General features: G+C 34.8%; 2 protein-coding genes across 2 annotated transcripts; one reads left to right on the forward strand and one right to left on the reverse strand.

Annotated features, from left to right (window-relative positions):
• The first annotated feature begins 2,787 nt into the window (after positions 1-2,787).
• Positions 2,788-11,445, forward strand: LOC123539353 (metalloprotease mig-17-like). The gene is made up of 11 exons (XM_053530266.1): positions 2,788-2,983; positions 3,364-3,438; positions 4,313-4,451; positions 4,819-4,933; positions 5,614-5,773; positions 7,538-7,709; positions 8,196-8,322; positions 8,582-8,694; positions 9,414-9,631; positions 10,305-10,491; positions 10,959-11,445. Exons 1-11 carry the CDS (start codon positions 2,975-2,977, stop codon positions 11,255-11,257), a joined length of 1,614 nt encoding a protein of 537 aa, XP_053386241.1. The 5' UTR covers positions 2,788-2,974; the 3' UTR covers positions 11,258-11,445.
• A 272-nt stretch (positions 11,446-11,717) lies between these two features.
• On the reverse strand, positions 11,718-22,338 carry LOC123535080 (uncharacterized). Its single transcript, XM_045317613.2, has 5 exons — positions 21,387-22,338; positions 20,725-20,830; positions 19,914-20,114; positions 19,227-19,316; positions 11,718-15,728 (listed from the first exon to the last, which is right to left on the reverse strand). The coding sequence occupies exons 1-5, from the start codon at positions 22,336-22,338 to the stop codon at positions 14,108-14,110; spliced, it is 2,970 nt and encodes a 989-aa protein (XP_045173548.2). The 3' UTR covers positions 11,718-14,107.
• Positions 22,339-22,559: the final 221 nt, after the last annotated feature.

The raw sequence follows: 22,559 nt of genomic DNA on the forward strand, positions 1-22,559 counted from the left end.
AGAGTTTTCGTGTTGTCGTGTTTTCGCCCCGCCAACACGACAACACGAAATGGCAGAAATCAGCCGCTATACACAACAGCAACAACAGCAGCAGAAACAACAACAAACAATAACAAGTTGAAGCAATAATAACGTGATAGTTTATATATAGTCAGTTAGTGATCGATTAGATGAGGATCAATATTTTATAGATATCACCGAGGGGGTCATTATTTTTTAACGGGAGTCAGTATTTTATAGGAAATGGGTCACTTTTTTCTGTAAAATAATGACCGGGGATCGTTATTCTATGGGGGGGTCACTTTACTTCGTTACACCAGCAACGACGAAGAACATATATTATTAAACTATACATGTAGACACAACATCTCGCTCAAAATTTACATTTGCAAACCCCACTCGTAGGCGGTTAGGCAAAATGGTTAGGAAAAGTGTCAAAAATGCGAACGAAATCAGGGCTTACATTAAGACTCGCGCTTCACTCGGCAGAGGTTCAAAGGATATTTATGTCGACACATGTGCTGTTTATGGTAGGTAGTAATCAAATGTCCCTTCCCACAGTTTGCAGATGGGTTAGGAAATTTAGTGCAGGCGTGGAGTCTGTTAAAATGCACCTAAATCTGGTCGACCTAAGTCTGCAAGTAGTCCAAGGATTGTTGAAAAAAATCAAACAATAGAAGATATACTTCTCAGCAGATTGCAGACATGGTTGGAATTTCAAAAGCATCTGTATTGTGCATTCTGCGAAATATTTTGAAATTAAAGAAGATAAGTGCTAGATGGGTCCCGCATTTGCTCACCGAGGAGCAAAACGCTCGCGTGTTAAGATGTCGCGCAAACTTTTAAAAAGGTTTCCAAGACACGATCAGAAAAAATATGAATGTAGAGACAGGTGATGAGTCTTGGATACATTTCTTCGAACCGCACAGAAAAATTAGTAACCGAGTATGGCTCACCAAAGATGCCAGATGACGTTGAAATGCACTGCACTGACAATCGTGTTAATGCATAGATTTTGTATGTGGTAACTGCCGCCCAATATGAAAGGAGATTAACTCAATATTGTACAAAAGACCTCACATGAATATATGTATTATTTTGTATTATTCTCGACATTCCACATTACATATTTATTACCAGTGTTATTTAATTACACAAGTGTTTATATTCTCTGCATAATTTACTAGGCCGCTTTGATGTGCAATTATAAAAGTACGATAAAGTCAATAAATATAACAAATACGTCTCAAGATTGATATTTGTTGCAAATCCTGTTTTCTTGAAAATAATTTCATTGCCAGAAAAAGGAGCATACAATTGTTTTTAATTTTAGAATATATGAAATAGTGGACATTTTGTAATTCTGGTGCTTTACGAAACGTTCCGCGAAAGATCTGAAAACCGCGCGACCGTGACAAGAAACAAGAAATTTTGAACATCTGCCTAAATTTCTGTTATCAGATTGTTTATATGAACTCCGAGCGACAATTTTTGGAAAACAGAATGATGCTTTAGTTTTTCGACTTTCTTGTTTAAAGAATAAATAAAAACAATATACCTGAAAGGATGTATAAGTGTTTTGTAGTGTTTGTATTAAAGTTGTCAAGTATTATAGAAATGAGATTCATTACCGAGGGTTTGTATATCTTTTCAGATTCATTTTCTATGTCTTTTAGTCAAAACATTTTTTTTTCAAATATATTACTCTATGATATATACTGATCAATAAAGCTTACCGGCGATATTTTTTTGTTTTGTTTTTGTTGGGTTTAACGTCGCACCGAAACATTTATATGTCATAAGGCGACTTTCCAGCTTTGGTGGTGCAGGAAGACTCCAGGTGCCCCTCCGTGCATTATTTCATCACGAGCGGGCATCTTGGTAGAACCACCGACCATCCGTAAGCCGGCTGGATGGCTTCCTCACATGAAAAATTCAACGAATGAGGCTCGAACCCACCTCGATGTGGTGCAAGTGATTTGAAGTCAGCGACCTTAACCACTCGGCAACGGAGCCCCACTTACCGGCGATATATTTAAGCGGTTAGAACAATATGTTGTTAATTACATTTCAAAATTTCTATAAAATTAAATCATGTCATTGTATAAATTAGATCATTTTACGGCTTCAGCCCAAAATTAGATCTACGCCGTTTTGTAGCCGATCCGAATGCTTATAAATGATATTCAGTCATTGCATAAAAGGCAACTTTTATATGTATTTTTATGACTTTTAGAAAAATGGAGTGTGTTGTTATATTTTCTGGTCCTTTGGGATCATGGAGTCCATTCAACATATGTGAAATAGAGTTCTAGGGGGCGTGAGAGGTATTACACATTTGATGAACAGACTCAATCAAACCGAGTCTGCTATTATTCTTCTTGGTTGCATTTTTTGCTTCCAAAGGATCTTTTTACAGATTTAATTACTTAAAAAAATTACATTGCGTAATTTGATATTCGATAACTTTTGGTACGTTACTATCAGCATATTGTTCTAAAAGGACGCGAAATTTTGAAAGAATACTCATTTATTAATTCAAATAGCAAATGGCGGGTCAGCGGTTTTTGATCAGTATATGTGCATAATCAGTTAATACTTAGCTAATTGATATATCAATAAACATTTTCATAGGTTATTAAATAATGATATAAATAAGAAAAAATAACGCTATTTAACATACTAGTATTTTAAATGACGTCACTCACCTGATATGAAATTCAAACGCCACTATGAAAAAAAAGTATTTTTTCAACACGTATATTACATTTTCACATAAACAGCTCGGATCAAAGCCTCAAGAACAAGCAGAGCAGACACAGAAGGTAACATAATTATTCCGAAGCATGTAACTTTGGACATAGTAAGCGATTTGGAAACCTTTACATTTGATTTAAAAGTGAACAGAAGAAATTATCAAAGAATACCGGTGGTTACTATTGTAGGAAACACCTGGCAACAACGTAATATTGAAATGGAAAAGGTGAGTACATCTGCAAATCATTTTGGATAACTTTTATTTACACCTGTCTGGATTTTGATATTTTTCAAACTGATGGTCAGCTCAGGGTCTTTGTGCATATGCGAACTCGACTGAATATGACATTCGAGGAACGGACTGTGAACTAATCTTTAATGATAGCAAAATTAAATTAATATCATTTACTCGCGGACAAGATTAGATTAACAGAGAGATGCAGTTTAACCTGCAACTGACAAAATCTTTAGCAGTAACATTTGGTTCAGTTCTTATTGAGTACAAACTAACCACTAGGCCACGAAGGTATCTACTTTTTTCTGACATGAATTACCTTTAAAATTGAGTAAATCACCATAAAACGCATTACTCTTGATGTGTTTCAGAATCGTGTAGGGGTTTATGGAACAACAAATGCATCATTTGTACTAAAATTTACTGATGACAAAGTTATCTCATGTGTAAGTATTGAGCGATACAGTAGATAATTGAGCCGGTGGGCGGACAAAAGTTAAATCATGACAATGACGTCAAACTGTCTGGAAACGACTAGCAATGATATCGGTAACAATACTATACAATTCAGCGTTTATATTAACTTTGAAAGTTTAGTTATTTGTATATTATCATGTGTCGTATCACATTTTTTCTTCTCTTAAAGCCCTGCTCCGCGGCTATTCAAATTCTGTTGAGTGTATGCAGCCCATGATTACAATAGGTAACAGTTAACGGCCACGCGCTACACTTTAGCACGCAAAACCACATGTATTTTATATAGAATTTTATATAAAATAGACTCTATTTTGACAGGCGTCACTGTTCATAGTATTTTATTATATCATAGGATTTACATGGTTTTTCAGTGACAATTTAAGGTTAAAAAGTAGGACTGGAGCAGGTCTTTAACAACCTTTCTTATTTTTGCATAAACAACTAGTAACCAGTTCCGGGCGGCTGATTTAATAATACTAGCTCATACTGTACAGAGTTAAAATTTAGATTTTTACGATACACAAAGTACGCGGTCGGTAATGTTTCTTCATTTTTCCATTAAGTAACTTCAAAAGAAATGCCGAATATATCTGATTCAGAAATACGAGTAACACACATAGTTGACCGTACAGGTCATTTTCGTAAACATCATGTTTGTAAACATTAAAGATTGCGTTTTGTAACCATATTTTGTATGTCTTGTATAAGAAAAACGTGAGCTCAAGCTAAAACAAGACATGATTTAAAAAAAGTAGAAAGGTCATTTTGTAAGTAGAGAAATTTTGGATTGAAAACCCTAGTACTAGTAATCGAACTGTATATAATATTCTTGTTTATTTGCAGAAAGGGTTCTTTATCAGTAACAACTACATATACAACGTTCATCCAAATGACGTCAATTTTACAGCGCACGTGATATACAGGCAACCTCATCCGACTTTTGATTTTTCTGCGGGAGAGGGTCGTATACTTACTAAGAATGGTATGTTTTCACGTGGCATTAATTTTCTAACTGCCATAGTTGGGGAATAAGTACTTAGTTTTGCTAATAAGCGTTTATTAACCAGTGAAATATTCCTCGTCCATGAACGGTCAGAATTACATGTAGATACCATAACTTAAACACTTAACCCCACCCACCCTGGAGTAGTTGGAACAAAGCCTGTTTCCAGATGAGCAAATAGCATGTGTTTTATTTGTCTCCCATGTATCTAATATTGTCAAATACCTGAACTGGTAGCACCGTAGCCACTGTACCATTATTAGTCTCATCAACTCTAACGAAAGAATCTCCATTTCAGATTCTTATTTAACTGTTAATATATACATAATAAAACGTATTTTGACAGTTTCAGAAATGGAAGTTTTACAGCATAAGAGAAATGTACCTTTTAGAGAAAAGCGTCAAGCACAGCTGTATGAAATAGAACTGCTGATTGTTGTGGATTTTGCTCTCTTTACACAGTAAGTAAATAAAACTGCGAATTACATCTCCTGTTACACAGCTCAAATCAAATTAGATTTTGCACTGCAACACTGTTTTATTCAAAGTCAAAGAAAGCTTTTAATTTTACGTTAAAACAGATAAAGCAGTTGTCCAAATAGCGTGTGTTGGAAAAAACACTACATTAACACATAAAGGAAGGTATTCAAAACAATGGACTCAATGAAACTTTCTTCTGTGTTAATCAAATATTCATACCTATGACAAATAAATTAGAAAACAATTACCGTTAATGTAATTTAACATGAACAATAATATTATATATCATATATTCAAAACAAAACAGAAAGTGTGGCAGCCACGTTTTGAACAAATGCATTGTGACTAAGAATACTTTGCCTGTTTAAAACAAAAACAATGAAACCTTCAGTCTTTGTACATTTACGTTTAAAGAATATTGCATATCAGAACGAAAAATGATTTACCATATGAGCCTAGCCATGAGAAAACCAACATAGTGCATTTGCGACCAGCATGGATCCAGACCAGCCTGTTCGCTAATGGTTTCTCTAATTGCATTACACAGGCTCTGAACGCGAACAGCATGGCTCCTGGCCAGACTGCGCAGCTGGTCTGGATCTATGCTGGTCGCAAACGCACTATGTTGTTTTTCTCATGGCGCGGCTCATATGTTCTGTAGGTTATCTGCATCCTTCGCCAGTGTTGGAAGTGAAGATGTGCTAGAGGACATTGTTCATCACTTTGCAATAATTGTCAACGGCATTGACGCACGTTTTAAAGGGATCAAAGATTCTGGTTACGTATTAGACGTGGTGTTTATTGGAATATATATTGCACAGGTAAGTACCTAATAAAATTTTAATTATTTTGAATTTCATTTTTTTGTCATGAATGACCCAAACAAATGATTTAAAAGTCCAGATCCGCGACTCCATACATCAATCTTTTTTGTGAGTTTATATATAGGTACTTTTAAGACGACCCGATTTATTGCCCTAAACAAAGAAGTCTGAAACTGTGTGTTGTTATGCATCACACTCGCTGTTTGTACTTCGCATCATCACGTCATGACGTCAAAGCAGCGCGCTGGAAAAGAAAACCATACAAAACTGGCAAATATTGGTGGATATCTTCAAAGATAATTATATGAAATAATCCTTGATAACGTATTATCTCAACCAGTAATTTGCTCTTGAATGAAATCATTGTTTGTCGTTCAGATACGTATAATATCATATCACTCGGGCTGCACCCTCGGGATGTAACTCCTTCCAATTTGAACCCCAAACGAGGATTTTAATCAACGACAAATCACCGTTTGGGATCTAATATTTCTTAATATTACATTCATCTTTTTATTGACGTTCCTACATTATTTATAGCAATCCCAGTGCGCGTACATCTGTATTTGCTTTCTTACTATTACTATAGACTTATGGCATTTAAACATACATGTATAATGGACAGTACGTGATATCAGATTATAAAATGTAAGAGTATGTGTAATGTAATGAAACTATCAAACTGTAACGGAGACTAATGAAAATTTCTAAACACATTTTACAGATTCCTGCGAAATTTTTAAAAATGAAGATCATTGTGTTGAGTATACCTATTACTTTTCGGCAAAATTTATATTTAAGATTATATGACAGGCAGTTTCCGTGCACTTGCGTATTCTCTCGTTACGATACCGGCATCCTTCGGCCGTAAGAGAAACGTTTTTTTTAACAACCGGAGAATGCCGAAATCGCATACGGGGAATATATAAAACAAACGGAAATTGCCGATTGTTATTCCGGGTCCGATACCTTAACACTTAACTGATTATAAACAATTATTGCCTTTTAAGGAGGTCGATAAATCCACATATCGACCTAACTTAAAAGGCAACAATTGTTTTATTATTAAATCCAGCCTACTCGTAAGTATAAACATTAAATACAAATAATTGCAGCCTTTGGTCTTTTTTCGTGGTAAATTGTGTAGGACGTGGCATTGTTTTGACGTCAAACCGTGATGACTTCACAGCTGGAGGTCAGTACGTGTATTTTTGCCCCGCCTTCGAGTCAATACGACTTTTTTATCATTGATCATGTGACTACATCTAGACCAATGGAAAGGACTATAAATATAGATTTAATAATAACAACATTTATCACATGTTTGACGTCGCGGGAGTGTAATAAAGCCATTACATAAAAATGATTATACACTAGAAATAATTATAGTGTAATAAAGCTTTTACGTCGACGTCGTTTATATAGTACAGGAGACGTTGGTCAAGTTGACTTTTTATGTAGTAAAGGAAAGTAAAATTTTTTATGTTTCGACAGGAAAAGCTACCATGTGATAAAAAGAATATTACATTTGTGACTTTCCACATTGAATTTATTAAACTCGTTGAATAAAATTGATAAAATGCTCGACAGAGCCTCGCAATTTATCATTTTATTCAACTCGTTTAATAAATTCAATATGAAAAGACACTCCTGTAATATCCTCTATTTACTGTATTTAACTAGAACATAACAGTGAGGAAAATCAGTAGGTATATAAAAATAACTTGAAAAGTTTCAAATGTTATTATACAAAATTTGCAGGATCAGCATTCGTCACCCTGGTCAGAATCAGTGACGGAAACATCCTCAACACGTCCGGTAGTTAGTGAGAAATCAATTAAACTGTTAACAGAATGGATAAAAGTTCATCAGCATAATTTGCCAGAATTTGACCATGCGATGGCATTCACCGCTTATAACCTTCGAAAACAAGGTAAGGAAATAAATTATGGGAAATCCTAGCCAATTTCTGAGTTGATTTGGAATGTGTGCATGTTTAATATTAACTTGTGATAATAAGTCTGCTGGATATAAAATTATCCTGGAAAACTAAATATCCTGTCAGTTAGGCTGGTTTTTCCTTGATTTCGTTATTGAATTATCATTTCATTCGTGTTTACCTGATCATGTGTTTGTCTGTACAAAAAATACGAAGTTTGAGGTCATAATATACATTATAAAATGGTCGTTTTATAGCGTAAAAGCTCGTCCCGTTGAATTACGTGACTCTGGTTAATTGTGTTAAAACTCGTCCTGAATAGTCGTCATTATCACACGCAGTGGTCTCCCCTTACTGTGAAGAGACGATCTTTGATAAAAAAGTTTTTTTGTTTTTTTTTCAGTTAATGAAATTGTCAGTGGTATAAAACTTGTCCAGTATATGACTCTTGCATTATTTCTTGTACTTTGACTATTTCAGACAACCACAAGACGTTAGGGTTAGGATACATACAGAGTATGTGTACTGGAAGGAGATTCTCTATCGTAGAGCACCACGGAGACATCGCTTACGTTAGCTATGTTGCCACACACGAACTAGCTCATAGGTATCAACTTACGACAGAGTAAACGTAGAAATAAATATATCCCTTTGTTATAATTTTGAAATGATTAAACTAAATTAACGACAATTTACATAAAAAACCGTGTAGTATTTCGAGTAGTCAGCCATGATTATAAAAAGGGTAATTCCCCTGTGAGATGTAGTAAGTCATTAATACACACCTCAATAATATCGCTGACCTGAATAAATTTAAGTGGTCGAATAGCTTAAGGAGTTCTGAAATAAACATATTTTTGGTATAGTTTAGGGGCCAAACATGACGGATATCCTGCCAGAGTGATGTATGGTCACCGTGTGGAGATATGTGAAGCCGTGGACGGTTATATAATGTGTCCCAAGGCGTCAAGAGATCCAGGTGACATTAATGCAAAATGTATATTTCTTATTTGAAGTCTATTCCACCAACATATTTGTGCACACAGTTTAGGAAATTTTTATTCAAAAGCAAAAAATATCTCTGATATTTTACCTGCGTTCTACACCCTGTGTTTAAATACTTTAAAATAAAAACTGTAGAAGAATAAAAAAAATAAGTATTACATAATAACCACTTAAGCTTCTTAATTAAAGAACTGCTGCACAACATGAATACATAATCAAATGCTTTATTTGTAGACACGTTTTTGTTTATTTGCAAAATGGATTGCTGAATCAACGTATACGAAAATGAAATAGCCAAGTGGCTGCAAGAATCACAGTTTCGCGCTGCAGAGCATTTTCTATTTCATTGCAATATCATGTTGAAATTACATGGCAGGTCTCATTGAAGCACAATGGAATAATTTAGTACAAAATTTATCATGGAATTTTTTAAGGTCTTATTCTACCACGGGTGTCTTAACATAGACTTTTTTCATTTTTTTTTGGTCTGAAAATAATTTTCATCGAACATGACACCCACTTTTCTTTCGATTTATATTTAGAATAATCTTCCTAAAAATGTACAAATGCAGGTTGCAGTCATTTCAAAAGGATTCTGATGTGCATTGTAGCCACTTGAAGTTTGACAAATTAATACAGAACAAACAAGACCAGTTTTTAGTGTGTGCATACCTATTAAAAAATTTTTTTCAGATGCGCATCACAGGAAGTGGCAATTTTCGGCTTGCAGTATTTTGTACTTTAATTTCTTCCTTGACTATTTAAATGATAATAAAACTAACTGCCTGACAAAGCGATCGTCCTGGCACAGAGGGAGTGATTCTACAATGTATACAGACGATTATCTACGTGTCTATAGTCCAGATGAGCAGTGTGGACTAAAACATGGAACCGGCTTCGTTTTAGACAGAGTACGTTGTTTCCTTTATTTCAAAATAATTCACATATTAATAGATTACTGGGATTTATTCTTTAGATATACAAAGCTACTTCCTGGTGTCTTTTAATATAAACTTCGATTTCAAGTAACTACAAACAGTTATTACCTCCTGACTATGAAATAATATTTGTATTACATGATACCATTTAATTCACAAAATAATATGTCATAATACATTAAAATCTGTAAGAAGACCCTTTGGAAGCATAGAATGCAACCAAGCAAAATAATGATTTGAGGCTGTTCATAAGAGGTAATGAAAAGTTCAACACCCATCACGCCCCCTAGCACCGGGCTAAGCGCTTATATCGAGTGGACTCCATGATACCAAAGGACCAGAAGACTCCAGGTACGGGGATACCTTTTACAGCCGCCACATAAAACAAATTTCAGCATTAGTTCAATTAATGACTAATCAAGTATTCAGCATTTTCAAATGAATTGAATCGTGTATGAAGTCACCCTTAAAAAATTATACTTTGGCTGGTCGGTAGGTGTATTATTTTGTACCAAAATATGCTTAGGATTTGCTTGAGTTTTAAGCTTTGACATGCGTCCAGAGGAACATAATGTTTCCCCAATGACGTCTTTAAAATATTTGCTGAATATTTGTCACTAGGCAGCATATTTTTTGCTTAATTTAGAAAGCATCAAGCGCAAACATGAGCAATATTTGTCACAGTATCCCGTGCCTCAACCCTGGCGACAGACACTCTGTCATACCTACCCTTCCTCTTGAGGGCACACTTTGTGGTCGTCGAAAGGTTTGTCATTATGGCCGATGTATTGATGCCGACGGCAACACTCTCAGAGATAAAGAAATTTCTGACAGTAAGTAAGTTATATACATTTGACATTTTCCAAACTAGTATTTGTTTAATTAATCAAATTCCAGCGCACACGTGTTTTTAATTATTTGATATTCATGGACAAAATGCGAGTAATTTTCAAATAGGAGGAATATAACATAATGAGTAGATGTCACTGGACATGCGTCGCTTGCTCTTTAAGAAATATGTCACTTCCAGTCTCCATTTGAATTACAAACAGCCTCAATTTATAACATTTTCCTTTTTATAGACAGCATTCTACAGCGTATGAATGAAAATAGTTACTCACCGACTTTGTAACTATGATGGTTGAGATTATATGGCCGAGTTTTGTTTGTTTGTTTGTTGTTGGTTTTTTTCTTCCAGAAAAAACGCGGCTATCTACTTCTACCCAGGCCGTTCTTAAATAATTTCGTTTACTTGACCAAAAATAATTAGTTCGTTAAATAGTATCTGTTTTCTCGTCAGATAAATGCGTGTTTAGAGACCAACCGGGTATAATATCAGGAACTGGACGGACTTGTAAGGAATTGTTAGGACCTACTAACTTTGCCTTCAGGTGCTATACTTACGAGAAGCAATGTTGCCACACATGTGCCTGGCATCGTAGAGAGTTTACCGCAATAGATGCCTGTCCATATGGTGACAGAAAGGACGGTTGTTCTGCTTCCGACTGTACCGCTGGAATCACGGAATTATGTTGTGAAACTTGTGCTATATCAGCTGGATTACTGAAAAGTAATGTTTATATTATCTACTTCCTGTGATCATACATAATGCTATATAAATCTTTCCAAGGATAGGGAGATATGAATACGCTAAACTGATTATATTCCAATATGAAGAAACTGTATTGAGATTTATAAGAGCGCTTTTTATTCAAGTTTTCTATCTGTATGAAGCTATACAAGCATTAGTCGATATCGCTAAATCATTATCACTGAATGATTAAATGAATATAGAAATAAATATCAGGCAATGTTTTTTTGTTTCATATCTATATTTCAATCAGTAAGAGCAGAATTATTCCTCTAACATTATACAAGGTACAAAATCAGTGAGACTTGTGAGTTGGGCATTCCTCTTGTCTTTGACAAAACCTGTAAATTTATTAAATGAAATACTAAATGAAAAAGAATAAAAGTAAACAAAAATTTGCTGAAACTTACTAAGTTTTATTTATGTAGATCTATACCAAAAGAAACTCAATTTCATCTACAAATTTAAGGACAAACATGATTTTAACAGGATCCATACACACAGCCTCTTAATTTATACATTTATCAGGCCTCCTAGCAGGCCTGAACAAAAATAAAGGTTTTTATAAAGGCTCCAATCTATGGAAATAAAGGCCTTTTAGTGTAAAATATTAAACAAGAGGGCCATGATGGCCCTATATCGCTCACCTGTTATCATTGCACTTGAGGACAAGAAGGTCCTCAGAAAAAATATCTAAGTCCAAAGGACAGGAACAACAAAGGGAAGAAATTTAACCAAAAAGAAAAAAAAATTCTTACAAGGTACAGATATGTCAAAATACACCTAAAAATTGGAGGTACCATCCATGTTGTACCACAGAAAAGTGGTCTCGGTTTTTCCCTACGGCCAATAATAAAAAAGTTACTAAAAATAAGCTATTTATAGTAACGTAAAAGGGAAGTAATTATAAAAAAAATATTGTAAGTGAACAAAAGAAGGATCTGCCAAATAAATCTGTTGACATAAATGAAATTTCAGATCAGTATCTTCATTAGTTATGGAGATATTCCCATTTTAATTTGAAATAAAGGGAGGTAATTTGACATAAAATCAGTCCATAGTTATCTACCCTGATTGGCTCAGTCCAACTAATGACAATAATGAAATTTCAAATAAGTCCTATAAGTACTTACTGATATAAATCCATTTTGATTACAATCAGGGGAGGTAATCAAGATATAAAATAACTCTGGAATCTACGATTGGATCTGATTTGTCATGGAATCCAAGATTTATTGTTGTTGAAGATATTTTGGAAGTTTGTATCAAATAAAACCATAAATGAAGTCTCTATATGGCTGCAAAAGCCAAAATAGCCAATTTTGGACCTTTAAGGGGCCATAACTCTGGAACCCATGAGGGAATCTGGCCAGTTCAAGAAAGGATCCAAGATCTTGTGGTAATACAAGTTATGTGCAAGTTTGGTAAAAATCAAATCATAAATGAAGTTGCTATTGTGCAGACAAGGTCAAAATAGCTAATTTTGGCCCTTTCAGGGGCCATAACTCTGAAACCCATTACAGGATCTGGCCGGTTCAAGAAAGGAACCGAGATCTTATTGTGACACAAGTTCTGTGCAAGTTTTATTAAATTCAAATCATAAATGAAGCTGCTATTGTGCAGACAAGGTCAAAATAGCTAATTTTGGCCCTTTCAGGGGCCATAACTCTGGAACGCATAATGGAATCTGGCCAGTTCAAGAAAGGAACCAAGATCTTATGGTGATACAAGTTGTGTGCCAGTTTGGTAAAAATCAAATCATAAATAAAGCTGCTATTGTGCAGACAAGGTCAAAATAGCTAATTTTGGCCCTTTCAGGGGCCATAACTCTGGAACCCATAATGGGATCTGGCCAGTTCAAGAAAGGAACCGAGATCTTATGGTGATACAAGTTGTGTGCAAGTTTGGTTAAAATAAGATCATAAATGAAACCACTATCGTGCAGACAAGAAATTGTTGACGGACGCACGGACGGACAGACGCACGGACGACGGACGAAGGGCGATCACAAAAGCTCACCCTGTCACTATGTGACAGGTGAGCTAAAAATAAAGAGTAAATAAAGGCTATTTTTGTCGGAATTCTCGTTGAAAACACATAATACATATAGGTATTTACTAAAAACATCTACATGTATGTGATCTGGTGAACACAACAGCATTCTGAAAAACTCAAGATGAAAGATACACAAGCAGTATCCTAATAACAACACTTAAAAGGGGGGAAGAAATACAGTAGTATAACCATTACTTGCTTTAAACTGGCACGGCAAGCAGTCTGAACAAAAATATAGGTTTTGAGTGAAAATTACAGGCTATTTGGCCGTTTTAAAGGCTTTTTCAGAAGATTTAAAGGTTTTAAAGGTTTGCTCTGAAATTAAAGGTTTTTAAAGGTTTTAAAGGTTTCACTAGGAGGCCTGCATTTATGAATGTGACACTTAGGCCTAAAAAAAAAATTCTTTGTTTCCGGTAACATGCTCAAAAAAATAAGGGTAGGTAGGTCGGAAAAAAATTTTTTTTTTTGGAACTTTTTTTTATTAAGGGAGACTTTTCGGAAATTATTTTTGTGTTAAAAAATGAATACAAGTAAGGGGGTTATGCCTTTAGAGCATCAGTAAGTTGATTTCTAACATCACTGGCCATGTTTAAAGCATAAAAAGTGCAGTTTTGCAACTTTTTGTTAAAAAGTTGAAAAAAAAATTATCAAAGGCCATAAAAACATTTAGGGTCGGGCCAAAAATTTAGGGTAGGTCGGGATACCGGAAACAAACAATTTTTTTACGCCTTATGACAACAAAGTTAATAAATCAATGAGACTATTACGGATCCAATGAACATTTTTATGAGCATTTTTAGAAATCATTTACATTCATGACACAACCATTCTACTCCTTCTTTGTTGTATTTTTTCCATTGTCTAACATTTTTCAAACCAGCACATTTACGGTGGAACCAGCCATTGCACGAATCACACTGAATCCATTCATCATCTTTGTCTAAAAAGCATTTTTTACACATTTCATCATCAAGCACAGGTTGGGGAGAGCTAGAGGCCTGTAGCTCAGGTTGAAAAGAGGTGGAGGCCTGTGTCTCGGGTTGAGAAGTAGAGGCCTGTGGTTCTGACTGAGATGAGGTAGAGGCCTGTTGTTCAGGCTGAGAAGAGGTAGAAGCCTGTGGTTCTGTGGTTCCAGACTGTATTACAGAGGCAGTGTCTGTCCTTGATTTTGATTTGCGTTTTTTAGGCATACTAACATGACTGGCCTCCTCAGACTTTAGATCAGCTGACTTTTTTTTTGAAGAGATTTTTATTTGCTTTCTGTGAGCCATTTTCTTTTCAATCTTACATGCAGATTTTACATCTTTTCGAAACTGCGCCAACAGTACACTGACATATTTTTCAGTTAATTCTCTAAAGATACTGTTAATTTGTATTTCTTGAAAGCCTATGTCTGTATTTTCTTCAATTTCATCAAATTCTTCAAATTGCTCTGATGAAAGTTTGCTCTTAATAATATTTGAAAAGTTTTCTGTTAGCTTCTTATCTTTATAGATATTTTCTATACATTTGGTGAACATCTCTTTTCCATAGACTAATAGGTTTTCATGTATTAAGAAATTTAATGCAATTTCAGTCAGGCTTAAAAAAAAAGAATACATGCTGTCTGTAACATTTGTCAGTCCACGTGTGATACCCTGTCTGTTTTCAATGTCAAGTAATGATTCAGGTTCACATGTTGTTTCTTTCAGGAAGTGTTCCTCCTCCCTCAATAAATTCAGAATACTAACTTTACATTTGGCTTCAGCATAAGAATTTTGGCTCTCTTTTGATTTTGAAAAAAGATTTGACTTCTGCTTTTTGACATATTTCTGTCTTAGTTTTGACACACAATAACCAGCCACATAGCGAATTCTTGCTTTTGATGAACTTGTAACAAATCTTCTTTGAATTCTGGAGGTCTCTTTTTGAATCAGTTCTACTTTTTTCTCTATGCAGAATAACCTGATTGACTCAAGAACTTTGTAACATGTAATCAGGTGCTCGTCTGACAAATCATCTTCTGTTTCAAATAATATAATACAGTTGAGTTTGTACTCTGGTCCAGTGTTATACTCATGTACAAGTTGGTAAAATTTATTCAATTTACTTTCTGGGATTCCTTTGGTAATTGGATCATCTGTATCACAAATAGACTTTGTAAATTCATTCATTTTTAATAAGATCTTTTTCACAAACAACTGTAACCTTGTGTCATCAAGCTTGGAGGCAATTTCTTTCATTTTATTGTGAGAAGAAGTTAGTTCTTTTTCAATGATGAGATTTTTTTCAATGGTTTCCATTAATCCCTCCGGAATTGTAAAGTCACAAGTTCTGCCTTCATCAGTTACTATGGATTCTAAAACTTTATCAAATTCATCGTCCATTTCCAGGTTTTCACTTCCTTCATCATCTTCCTCTTGATATGACTCTTCAATAAGGACACTGTAAAGATTTAACAATAAGGTACTGTAACAACATGTTATCACTGAAATGTCTTTGTTGGCTACACTAATTATAAACTGGTCTTTGACAGGTGGTATCTCAATACAGGTGAAAATATACTACAAAATTGGAACGCAAAAAAGAATGATGTTTATATATAACATAATTCAAATGGTTTCAGCACAGGATTCTACGGTGGCTGATTTCTGCCATTTCGCGTTTTCGCCCCGCGACCCCGCCGAGTGAAAACACGAGAATTTACAAGTTAAAATGGTGGGGCGCGGGGCGAAAACTCGCTATTTAGCGAGGGCGCGGAGCGAAAACACGATAATTAGCGGGGGCGCGGGGCGAGATTTAGTAACTGGATGTCGGGGCGCGGTGCGAAAACTCGACATTTAAGCAGCACTAATTATCGTGTTTTCGTCTCGCGCCCCCGACATACCAGTTACTAAATCTCGCCCCGCTAAACAGCGAGTTTTCGCTCCGCGCCCACGCTAAATAGCGAGTTTTCGCCCCGCGCTCCCGCCATTTTAACTTGTTAATTCTCGTGTTTTCGCTCGGCGAGGTCGCGGGGCGAAAACGCGAAATGGCAGAAATCAGCCACCATCGGATTCACTGGTTTACACATGAACAGCTCATGAATGCAATTTTTTCATAACTGTGTTTTAATGAATTTGTATTTTAGGCCAAACTGAAAGTTACTTTGTCTAGTTTCCATCTGCAATTTTTTTCCATAAAACTCAAATGGAAGTAATTGAATTTTTTAAATGTCCCAATGTAAAACAAACAAAAAAAAATTTAAAGGAATTTTTACTTTTTGACATTGTTCTTTATCAGAAATTTACAGTAATTGTTGTATATTTAGCTGAAAATCATTAGCAATGCAACTTCATAAAATTGTTATTACCTCCCTTTTGTCTATCTGAAATATATAAATTCCTGATAACTTTTTTAAAACTTACTTTTTGGTTCAAATATAAAATTTAAATAAAAAAAAACAATGATGACAATGTAAGAAATAAAGACTTTTAAGAGCTTTCAAATATGAAAGGGAGGTAATCATAAAACTTCAGAAATAATAAATGTCTAACTAGGATGTAACACTATATCTTAATTCTATTTTGATTTTAGGATTCTTTCCAGACTGGCAGTTGAAGAGAATGGTGAAGTTGAAATTAACCATTTGTATGATTTCTACAAATTTTACTGCTTGGAGTCTGGATCATGTGGAACTGTTTTAAGTAAAAATGCCTTCATTGATCATGTAAAGTGTTTGTTTCCCCAGATGAAAAAGGGTCGTAAAAGATTTGGAGGCTCTCATCAAACTATCTACAGGGGTATAGTAATGAAAGAACTGTGTTCTATGAGAGGAAATGAAATCTCTTTCAGTGAGATAATTGAGCTATTACCATATGGTTTAAGTGTAAAATCTACCTCTGATACTTGTATTGTTATTGAGCAAGATAGTAACAGTTTATGTAATGGTAACAACGTGTTTAAAGTGTTAACATTTAACAAAGATGGAACATTTGATGTTTCCATTTCTGGAAAACAAATAGATCTGCAAAGGCTAAATATAAGCACATCGTTCGAACTGAACAAAACTAGTATTTCCGTTGTATTTGCAGTTTTTGATTCAATAAAACTGTGCACAGGGCTTAAATTCAATAAAACACTAGTTGTTACAAGATTCCATACTTTAGATACTTGGACCAGTAATGGAGAGACACATAGATCTTTAAGATCTTTATCTTGTTTTGGAGCTATTCAAATAACCAGCAAAACATCTACATGTAGAGTATGTCAGCAGCAATTTCATCAAAAGGACAAAGAGAATGTATTAATTGAAAATCCAGACTGTGCTAAGTCAGACAACTCAAAAGAAAATGCTTTAAAAAAAATGTTCCCTAATGCACCCCAGGAAATGATAAGCATGCTTCAAGAACAAGCTAAAAATGTGGACAGGCATCCTAATGGACGACGGTGGTCAAAGGAATTCATTGCCACCTGTTTACAGTTGTACAACAGGAGCCCAAAATCATATGAATTACTTGTGACCAGTAAAATGCTTGTACTTCCATCAAAATCTATATTAATTCTTTATAAAAATGCACTGAAGCAAGAACCTGGTTTTGATTCATCAGTTTTTGAATGGATGCATGAAGAAGCTAATAGGTTAGGAATAGCAGCAGATGAAAGAATTGGGGGAGTAATATTTGATGAAATGAGCATACAGCAGGATATTCAAATAGAAAAAAATGGAAGTGTTCTTGAAATATCAGGATTTACAGAGTTGGGAGAGGAGGGAAACTTGTGTCAAAGTTTAAGACGGGGCAGTAAAAATAAAATAATGGGAACACATGTACTTCAATTCTTATTTTTGGGAATAAATGGTTTTAGATTTCCGTTTGCCCATTTTATAACAGACAATGTGTTAGCCTCCCAGATATATGCTATGTTTTGGAAATCTGTTTACTTGTTATTTAACTATGGTTTTAAAGTTCTGTACACTTGTATGGATGGAGCACAATGTAATAGGAGCTTCATGCACACATGTCTTGGACAGAATCCAACACAGTTTAGTACACCAAGTATTTGTACATCGAACCAAATAATTTTCATGATGGACATTTCACACGTTTTAAAAAAAATTAGAAACAATGTTATGAAAAGTGGTTTAAACAAACAGTGTACTAGATTATTAACTTTACCAAACTCATTAGAAATTCACTGGCAGATGTTTGTAGACTTTTTCCAATGGGACCAGCAAAACGCTCTTCAGCTTCATAGAAAACTTACAAATGAGCATATCTACCCTAATAATCAGACAAAAATGAGAAACTATCTAGCAGAGGAGGTGTTAAATTCTTCTATGTTAAGTGGTTTTAAAACATACCAGAACAGTCTTGGAGAAAAGGGCCAAATTTTGAATGGAATAATTGAGTTTCTGGAGCAGACATCGCAATTAGTTGACATATTTCGTGATAGCAGACCCATTAAAGAAATCACAGATTCGCGCTTAAGACAACTGAAGGATGTCAATACATGGTTTACAAATTGGGAACAAAGTACGCCACAAAAACATAAAATGAAACGTCTGATGTCAATGCAGTGTCATGAGGACATTCACTCCTGCCTCTTAGGATTTATTGAGTTGTGTGAAACAGTGTTAAAAATGAAAACTGCCTTATTTGTGGTACCAAGACTGGTCAATTCAGATGTGATAGAAAACATCTTTAATCAACAAAGGTCAACCTACAATGGGGCAAATACAAACCCAAATACATTGCAATATAAAAAGACTATAAATAGTATTATTATTGGACAAAACTCAATCTCTAAAAAAGCAAATGCCGGAAGATCAAACACAGCCATGCCCTTCACAGTTGCAGTAAGAAAACCATGCCTTAAGAGGAAAAGAGAACAATCCACTGTATCAACAAACAACATTAAAGTAATACGGATGTAATCAGGTAAAAAAAAGTTTCATATTTTTACCTTTGTAATTCAGGGACACTTTCAGTGGAAGTAGTCTCTGTCTCTGTAACATCACTATGACCAGTACACACACCTTCAGTATCAGCTATCCTGAAAGGTTTCGCACAGAACACATGTCATGTCATCAATCATGGGGGCAAAATAATTGAGCCGCACCATAAGAAAACCAACACAGTGCGTTTGCAAGCCAACCAGCATGGATCCAGACCAACCTGCACATCTGTGCAGTCTGGTCAGGATCCATGCTGTTCGCTTTTAAAGCCTATCGCATTTAGAGATACTATTAGCAAACAGCATGGATCCTGACCAGACTGCGTGGAAGCCATTTTGTTGGTTTTCACATGGCACGGCTCAATTGTATTAAGAATTATCCTCAAAATTACAGTCAAACTAGTCTAGTATGTCACAGACATATAGGTACTATAAGACCACTAGTCTTGTTTCCGTTTCATTAATTGGATTAATAATTGTACTTTAACCTATAAATAAATACCACTTGAAAATAAAGGCCACTTCTAACTATCTGAAGCATTATGTTTTATATGGAATTTACTTAAAGATTAGTATTAACTATACTATAATTGACAAAAATAAATGTATGGGTCAATATTACAATTCACTGTTCATAACTTTGGATATGTTGAAAATCATTGTTCTGCTGTAAAAAAAAAGATAATTCATTTGTACCCTTTCTTGTCTCTGCAGCAAGTTAAATCATCTAAAATATCTCCTGAATCAAGACTCATGAAATCTGTCACTGTCTTTGCAGGTTTCATTATGTAGCGAGGATGAAAGTTGATCACTCTCAACCCTGATGATGTGGATGCTCTAGACAAAGCTACCCCCAACTGTCCCTGGCGAAATATGTCCCTGCAGTCAATCTCCACCCTGAAAATGTAAGTTTTTATGAATAAAATGGCATTTCATTGGTTTAAAATCTAAATTGTAATTTTTTAAGTTATTCATTCATGTAAAAATGTGACAAAGCAGAGAACATCATAGAAGAAAGCTGTAAAGTGTGTCTGTGATTCTACCTATGACTCCCTGTGCAGAAAAAAAGCCAGACCTGCAACTTGGGTCTTCCTTGAAGTCTGATTTTGTATATACATGGTATATGCATATAAAACACGCAACACAGTACATGTATATGAACTGTGATTAAACATGTTGGCAGACATTGTGGGCTTTTAATTACCGGTATAGCAAACACAAAATTTTTTAAATAAAATTATTTTTGAGGCCTTAATGTATTAACCTTTAGCCTGCTAAATTTCTAAAATGGAATGGTCCATCATTCAATTTGGATAGTACCATTTATTATTTGAAGGGGTTTTCAATGAAAATTTACTGACCGAATAGCGAACAGTGCAGACCATGATCAGACTCCACAGGTATGCAGGGTGATCTTGGTCTGCACTTGTCGCAAAGGCAATCACTCGCCTCTAGCTTGCTAAAGGTTAAGAATTGATATATTTGTTATATATATATATCTATATACCTGTCTAATGTCATGCCTTGAGCTTTATGAATGGTCAATCCAAATGCAAGTTTAAGTGGATACTGTTCACGTATGGCAATATCAGAACCCATAGAAGGACTGAAAACTGTAAAAGGAAACGACAATATTATCTTCATATCCAAAAACATATAGTGTTGCTTAAGAGAAACAAAGGTAGCATTAGTAAGATGGGGAAGATGGTAACTGCTAGCTGTATACATTCTGAATATTTAATACAAGTGACCATTAACACCGGTTTTACTGTACTAGTTTCCAGTAAAATTTATTAACAAGTTCATCTATCATGTCTGTCTATGCATGTATATAGTCAGTGGTGAAATTGAATGGATATTGTAAAAATCAGAAAGATCATTTTTATAGTTTTTGTATTGATACAGCTTAAGCACAGATTTAAAATATTTGTTCATAATTCTGAACTTCATATTTATCTTAAAAGTAAATAATATATTCATAAACACTTTCAGCTCATAAAAAAGCAGTTATTTATCATAGTATATAAAAAATGACACATTTAGATGTTGTCTTACTGATTATTTTCATAGCTCTTTTTTACTGTTTTATGTATAGCTGCAAAATATATTTAATAAGCATCCCCATAGGGCAAAATTTTACTTGCAGTGAAAGCAGTTTCACATAATTACCTGAAAACTTTACCAAAGGTATTTTAGTAACAAGGTTCAGTGTCTCAAACTTTATTACAGGTCCACCATCAAAAGCATGCACATGGCCTCTTAATCCGTTTACCAACTTGTCTGAGAGATTCTGTAGTAAAATTACTGGACATCCTACTTTTAACCACAAAGAATGTGGTGCTTGTATGTGGTCAAGTTGTGAAATATCTCCACTGTCTGTTGATATGTATTCATACACATCACCAGGGAATTTTAGTAAACATTTTCTGTTATAATCATCGACATGACTGTTTAAAGAAAACAACTTGACTGTATTTTGGCCAGGTGGCAATGGTCTGTTCAGGCTTGAAATAAACGTTGAAGTTTCTGGATTAATATTACCACTGAATACCTCTGAAATGGTCTTAATTAATGGCTCTTCTTTGGTCCGAACATTTTGTGTAAGTACTATTTGGTGTGGAAAGACCTTAAGAAATTTAATAGACTGGAAGCAATAATTGCCATAATCACTGTAACGTGCATTTGCCACTGGGGGTAACTGTAAGAAATCGCCGCAAAAAATCAGTTGTAGCTGTTCCTTTTTTCTTGAGCATACACTAAGGATAGTTTCAAAAGCCTTTTCACTTACCATGGAACATTCATCCACAATGAGGCAGTCTGTATTCTTAAGATTATCATCAACATAGTTAAACTTTGAATTTTCTGCATGTATCTTATTTATTTCATCTGCAGAATAACGTCCATCGTGAAGCCCTAAAAAACGATTAACTGTACAAGCATCGTTGTATACACAACATGCTATCCCTGTGGAGCATGTAATTTTTACTGTTTTCGAGTTTTTAGTTAACATTTCTTGTATTTTCCTCACAACAAAGGACTTTCCTGTACCTGCCTGGCCTAATATCAATAAGTTATGACCAGCAGAGGCGATATCGACGGCTGATTGCTGTTGAAAATACATTTTTCTTGTTCTTATGAGCAAAACATGTGTTTTTGTTTACATAACGTGTGGTTTCCGTTTCAGAATAATGATTACCATTTGCACGATGGGAACCAGTGATCAGGGGAAGTAACTTTTGTCCTTATTCGTGAACTTTATCATCGACCAATCAAATTTGTGGTTATATTGGCGATCACGTGACAAGAAAGATGGAAGAAGTCGGCGAAAATGTTTTGAAATAT

This window comes from Mercenaria mercenaria, chromosome 18, assembly GCF_021730395.1.
Source record: "Mercenaria mercenaria strain notata chromosome 18, MADL_Memer_1, whole genome shotgun sequence".
Classification (NCBI taxonomy): Eukaryota; Metazoa; Mollusca; class Bivalvia; order Venerida; family Veneridae; genus Mercenaria; species Mercenaria mercenaria.

What these genes read in the sequence shown, in the direction of transcription:
- LOC123539353 (XM_053530266.1), top strand. An exon ending in TTGGAATATATATTGCACAG is followed by an intron (nt 5,774 to 7,537) that starts GTAAGTACCTAA and finishes CAAAATTTGCAG; the next exon opens with GATCAGCATTCGTCACCCTG. An exon ending in ACACACGAACTAGCTCATAG is followed by an intron (nt 8,323 to 8,581) that starts GTATCAACTTAC and finishes TTTTTGGTATAG; the next exon opens with TTTAGGGGCCAAACATGACG.
- LOC123535080 (XM_045317613.2), bottom strand. Translation starts at nt 22,338, where the DNA reads ATGTATTTTCAACAGCAATCAGCCGTCGATATCGCCTCTGCTGGTCAT. An exon ending in ACCTTTGGTAAAGTTTTCAG is followed by an intron (nt 20,831 to 21,386) that starts GTAATTATGTGA and finishes TTCCTTTTACAG; the next exon opens with TTTTCAGTCCTTCTATGGGT. An exon ending in CAAGGCATGACATTAGACAG is followed by an intron (nt 20,115 to 20,724) that starts GTATATAGATAT and finishes TTACATTTTCAG; the next exon opens with GGTGGAGATTGACTGCAGGG.